Source organism: Hipposideros armiger, unplaced genomic scaffold (genome assembly GCF_001890085.2).
Source record: "Hipposideros armiger isolate ML-2016 unplaced genomic scaffold, ASM189008v1 scaffold_1360, whole genome shotgun sequence".
Lineage (NCBI taxonomy): Eukaryota > Metazoa > Chordata > Mammalia > Chiroptera > Hipposideridae > Hipposideros > Hipposideros armiger.
The window spans coordinates 3,001-9,230 of record NW_017732710.1 but is presented as its reverse complement, the minus strand read 5'-3'; the positions used below and the strand labels follow the sequence as shown (position 1 = coordinate 9,230).

At 39.7% G+C, this 6,230-nt stretch overlaps 1 gene segment (V, D, J or C); it reads right to left on the bottom strand.

Moving 5' to 3' along the window:
* Positions 1–4,400: 4,400 nt before the first annotated feature.
* On the bottom strand, positions 4,401–4,963 carry LOC109377296 (immunoglobulin kappa variable 1-12-like). The segment is given in 2 exon segments: positions 4,401–4,711; positions 4,839–4,963. Coding segments are annotated over 2 exon segments (366 nt in total).
* Positions 4,964–6,230: the final 1,267 nt, after the last annotated feature.

Below are 6,230 nucleotides of genomic sequence, written 5' to 3'. Positions count from 1 at the left end.
CCAGCCCGAGCTGAGCAGCCGCTGAGCTGCCAACAGGTAGCAGGATGGCTCAGCTAAAAAAAACAACAACAACATAAAAAAAAAAGACTCTGCCCATCAGATGCATCCTGATGAGTAGTTGTCAGAACATAGTGAGGGGAAGCGACATGCATGACCACAGGTGCTCAGTTTGCTGGAGTGGGTCCTGGCCAGGTGACACATTCTGGTGGACACAGCTTTCTGATTCTCCAGATTGCTGTTGCCATAACAATAGCTTTTCTGATCACAGAACACTCTAGGGGATTTGAGGGATTAGAACTTTGAATTGCCAGAGCCTGTTCATGTGGCCTTTCTCTCCATTTTTAATATTCCTAATCCATGATAATAAACGTTGTTCTGCTGGAATCAGCCATCATGTATTTTCTCATATTCAACTGACTCAACCACAGAACACGTGCAAGTAACCACATCAGCCTTACTTAGATGAAATCCATACCCCTGAGCTATGCATGAACTGCAATTGCTGATATCATGTTTGTTCATTAAGCTAACTAGGAAAGCTTGGAAAAGTGACTTTCTTAGCATGTTTGTGATGCTATAACAAAATACCTTATACTGGGCAGCTTATAAACAACAGAAATATATTTCTCACAATTCTAGAGGCTGTGGATTCCAAGCGCAAGACGCTGGCAGATTTTATGTCTGCTGATGGCTCACATTCTGGTTCATAGAGAGTTTTCTGGCTGTGTCGTCACATGGTAGAAGCCGCCAGGGAGCTCTGTGGGGTCTCTTGTATAAGGCGCTGATCCCATTCACCAGTGTTCCACCCTCATGACCTAATCACCTACAAAATGTCCTACCTTATATAGTACAGTCACATTGGGGTTTAGGATTTCAACATGTGAATTTTTGTGGGAACAAACACTCAGACAATAGCAGTAACTGACTGACATGTATCTGTCTTCTGATTATTAAGAATATTCTTCTCAGCAATGGCCCTTAGATAAACATTCACTGGGAAGCCATTTTTCTTAATAGTGGCTCCTTTTGAAAGCTCCAATCATAGTGTTTCCCCAAATAAATGTGTCTCCAACCTTTTAGCCTTGTTTCTTCCAAGGTATGGTAGTTTGTTAAAACTGGAAATCTAAATCATTGAATTAGCTATCTCTCTTTTCAAAGTGGTCGTCAGATATGACCCTTGAATTTTACACACTGTTTTGACTCCCCTTCTTCCAAAGCACCCTTGGGTATATAAGTGATGGGACACCAGTCCAGTGTAATTCTCTGACCAATCTCAGGAATAAATGTGTTCCCAATTTTAGCAATAATTCATAAACATCAGGAAACACCTGAATTAATCTGCAATTTAAACCTTTCAGGTTTTTGGTTTTTTTTTCATTCCAAGCACGTGACTAGTGAATATTTCATCCTAGGTAAACGTTCTTCTAAGCTTCTATGTATCTTCTGTACCTGGAAAGTGAAGAAATGGAGTGATCTGTACCCTAATGGTTCATGCAGTGTGGGTCTACGTTAAAAGTCGTTAGGACATATGTTATTTCACTCTTCTTCAGTTTGGGGTAAATAACAACCAGGTAAATTGTTCCCATTTTCTCCAGGTTTCTTCAGTATAAATTATCTGTAGAATATAAGATAATTACCTAAGGAAAGTCTAAAAATTTTAACATATTGAGTATGCATTTCTAAAGTGTAATTTTGTCCTCTGATTTGCCAAAAAGGCCACAGTACCCACTCAGTCAATATTTTAGAGGTATTGCAACTCTTGATGAACAAATGCTAGAGAGATTTTAAAATATACTATTAAATAAATCTGACCAACCTGCAGACTTGCCCTCCGTGAGATCTGATATACTTCCTCTAAGACTAGGCTGAAGGTATCCCTTATACACTATTTGAATACAAGTGGTATTACCCATGAATTAATTTTCAGCCATTTAGTCTATTCTGTGCTTGTTTATTAGCACTTTCATTTAGTTGTTAGTTTCTCTATAAATCACAAGACCTATGACCTATGTCAGGAGGGTTTCAAGTAGATTTCACCATAAAATTTTGAAAAATCAGATAAGTAATATCTCATTCCTGGAACTCATAGCATGATTGTGGACATGGAGATAATGGGACTTCCATAGGCTGTAAGAATTTACAAAAAAAATCTTCATTGGTAGCCTTTGAACCTCCACTTAGAAAACATATTTTCAATTGAGCACAGCAGTTGGTGAGTGATTTATAAAAAAGATTATAAAGAAAATGCTTCAAGCCAGATAAGGTACTTTATCTGGTCCTGGACAGCAGTATTTAATGGGGAGTAACTGGTCTCATATTAACCCATTTAACTCATAAGATAATTATATTAGTCATCAAAAAATATATATCCACATGTATATATCATATATATATATATACATATATATATATATATATACACATATACAGATGCACACAAATCTTCCTAGATATAATTTTTTAAATGAAATTTGGATGTGATCATTTTTAATAAGTTTGTATGATGTGTACAATTATCATTATTTTACTGTAAGTTCTGCTATATATGGATAATTTATATGTTCTCATAAATGATGTAAATTTTATTCTTTTTCTTCAAATATTAAAACATTTCTTTTATGTTTTTCTGTCTCCTTATGAATGGATTCCTAAGTATTATTTTGTGCCATAAGTTTTAGTGAAATCTGTCTACATTTATGTTAGATGTATAAATATTGTATCAGAATTTACACAATAATGGTTTGTAAGGAACCACTCAAAAACTTCATGGCTTATACTACTAAGGATTCATTTCTATATTCCTGACTGTTTATGTTGACAATGTTGGATGACCCAGAAGGTGCTCAGCTGTGTGGTTCTTCTGCAGGCACATGAATTGGTCTCCACTATGGACGGTTACCTTAGGGGCCAAGATTGAAAGTGTGAACCCAAGTCACGTCGTTCTCAGGGCAAATTGCAGGAAGAAAAAAAAATCCCCCAAATGAACTGCATAAGCAAGTTTAAGTCCAAATATTTCTAACACAAGTAGATATAAGTTTGAGTTATTCTTAGGTCTTTGTAATTCTTCAAGTTTCTAAAAAGCATGACTCTATTTAATTTTAAACATATTTCATCATGCCATTTACAAGTAATTATATATTTTCAACACTTACAATCTTAAAGTAAGTTAATTTTGTGTTAACTTGAAAGTAAAGTTGGATATGTTTTCAACATGTGGATTCCAATCCAGTTTCTTAACTGGAAATGGAAAAAAGAGACCCATTTAACTGAGGTAAATGCTCTCTAAAACAGAGCATCTTAAGCCTTATACATAATTCCTGATATCTTGCTAAAATGAAGTCCCTCAAAAGTAGTTGTAATATGAAACTTACTGTTTTGTATTTGTAATAAACTCCCAAAGATGTCAGTGATATTTGGCTCCAAAGGAAATTTTGAACAGCAAGATATTTTCATACAGAAGAAAAAGAATGTTTCACCAACATTTAAGTTTTGATGTTTTAATAAAAAACGGCTTTTATTATTTGTCAAATTATTTCTATATATGCAAAACATTTCCCCCATTTTTTCTATTTTCTCAATCATTTAACAAAGATTTCTCATTTTAAATCCAGGCTTGATCATGATGGTTGAAAGCATATCTAACTGTATTGTAACTGGCAAAATTCTGAGAGATGTAAAAAGAATGACCACCTAGGCTGTCTGCTGTCAGTTCCCCATCATCACTCTCCCTTGTGGAAGCACATTTTTCAGAACCCCTTTGCCCTCTATGGTTTCCCACAGAGTTGCTCACTGAGGAGCCCTCTCTGACATTTGGAGTCAGAAGAGGAGGGTTCAATATTATCCATCAGTTCTTGCAGGCAGAGTGGAGGACTGGAGAATCACTGGTGAGCTAAGAGCATCAGCACCTCCACTTCTGGGATTCACCTACAGGTCTGGGGACCACATGGATAGACAACCTGTGTCTATTTACTTTGTTTCTAAGAGAGTACCAAGGAACCCCACATTTCCACTATCTGCTTCCCCTGTTACTAATTCCCTAGGACTTTGAAACAGTGTGCTTTAGAAATTAATTCCCTATATTAATCAATTCCTGCTTGGAATACCTAGAATGGCTTCTCTTTCACTTTATGAACTCTGATTGATATCGTAGCCCAGACAGCTCATGTGTGATGATCTCTGTTCTTTATGAAATCAGGGGAGGCATTGTACGTGCTAATGAGGCTGAGGCGAGACAAAGAGAGTTAGGGTGCAGAGGAGCCTCGCAAGCCACTTCTACCAAAACCTCCAGTCACCATCAAAGAGTGGATGCATCTGAGAAATACTCTCAGCTGATGGAGGCCCAAGAAGAACAGCTGGGTCAGCTGACTCTCAGCTGTCTGCTTCGTGGTTTATGTTCAGGCTTATAACACTGTGAGAGGGTAACTGTTACTCTGTTGACAGTAATAAGTTGCCACATCTTCAGGCTGCAGGCTGCTGATGGTGAGAGTGAAATCTGTCCCAGATCCTTGGCCACTGAACCTCGAAGGGACACCAGTTTGCAAATTGGATGCCCCATAGATCAGGAACTTAGGAGCTGCCCCGGGTTTCTGCTGATACCAGGCTAAGTAATTGCTAGCACTCTGACTGGCACGGCAATTGATGGTGACTCTGTCTCCCACTGATGCAGACACAGAGGATGGAGACTGGGTCATCTGGATATCACATCTGACTCCTGAGAATGGAAACATGAAAACAAACATCCTTACTCTTAATGATGTTACCATGTCTTATAACTACCCTGAAGTTAAGTGGTACTGACCACACTGGTAGAGTAAATCCCCCAAGTGCTCCTTCCTTACCTGGGAGCCACAGCAGCAGGAGGCTGAGGAGCTGAGTTGGGACCCTCATGTCCATGCTCTGTCCTGCCTGGGACTGATTCCTGCACAGGGTGTGACCACACTATTAATGTGTCCAGGGCTGTGGGTTGCACCCCAGTCACATGCAAATAAGCAGGGGTTAGGGCAGGTTGGGCACAGCTGCAGGGCTGACTGGTCTCAATAACACAGCACTGTCAGTGTCTACCAGGTGCCTAGGCCCAACCAGGGCAGCACAAATATGCCTGCAAGAAATGTGTTTCTCCTTGACAGTCACAAGAATCATTCTATTGTCCTCTGAATATAATTTTCGTGCACTGTTCAAAAAAAGTAGAAAAAGATGCTTTTTCTACTTCTCTATCTTAAATTTGGTCTTTCCAGTAGGACGCAACCCTAGTACTTGCAAGAAATTTTTTCAGCTTTTTGCATTGGTGCCTGTGCACCCTGTTGAGGACAGGGAGACTTCCTTTTGAGTTAAATTCTTAAAACCTTTGTTATGGTAAATTAACACTATTGCCAGCCAGAGGTGCAATGAGCTGTAAGAGTAAATAACAAAAGAAACGTAAGATTCATGATTTGTAAGGAAGTGCCCAGTGACTGAGTATCTGTCATTCCTAATCTGTCATCTCTGGCCTAGTGGTCTGTCCCTTTCCATTTCTGAGTGCTCTGACACCTCACTTGATTCTAGGTCAGCCACGGTCAGGGTTTTTTCACCTCCACATCTGAAATGTGTCAGCCACCTTTCTTTTTTGCAGGTCTTTCTCATACCCATGCTAATTGTTCCCTTGGCTCCTTGGGTTACTACTTGGGCCTCACTTCCTTCTTAACCCAAGCTATTCTCTCCAGAAGCTGAAGCCTTCTCTAGGCTCAGTGCTTACAAATAATCCTGAAACTACTGTTCCCTAATCTGGCATATTCCTCTATAACCAAAGTTTTTCTAGTTTCTAAGACAACATAGTTCTCAGTGGCTGGATGCAAGGCCTTGGGTCCAAACAAGGTGATGAGAAAACCACACAAGAAGGTAAGGGCAGAAGCCTTGCAGAGGATATTAGAGCCCACACAGTATGAAAGAGGCATCTATGTGTGATAGAGAGGGAACCCAGCATGAAGCTTGAGTGGCATTAGGACTGGCATCTCCACATAACAGTGGTGGCACTATTGGACCAGTACCTGTGTTATGGCAGGAGCAAGAAGAGGACATTCATTTAGGCAGGGGCATTCAGCATAGGTGTCAGAGCCCAGGCATTATGGGAAGGGCACCCACGCAAGAATGCAAAGTTGGCAGTGGCCTGACAAGGGTATCAGAGCCAGAACAGGGTATGTGGGTGGATGTATGGGGAAGTTCTGTGCAAGGGGAAGTAGTTGGCTCTAACAGCA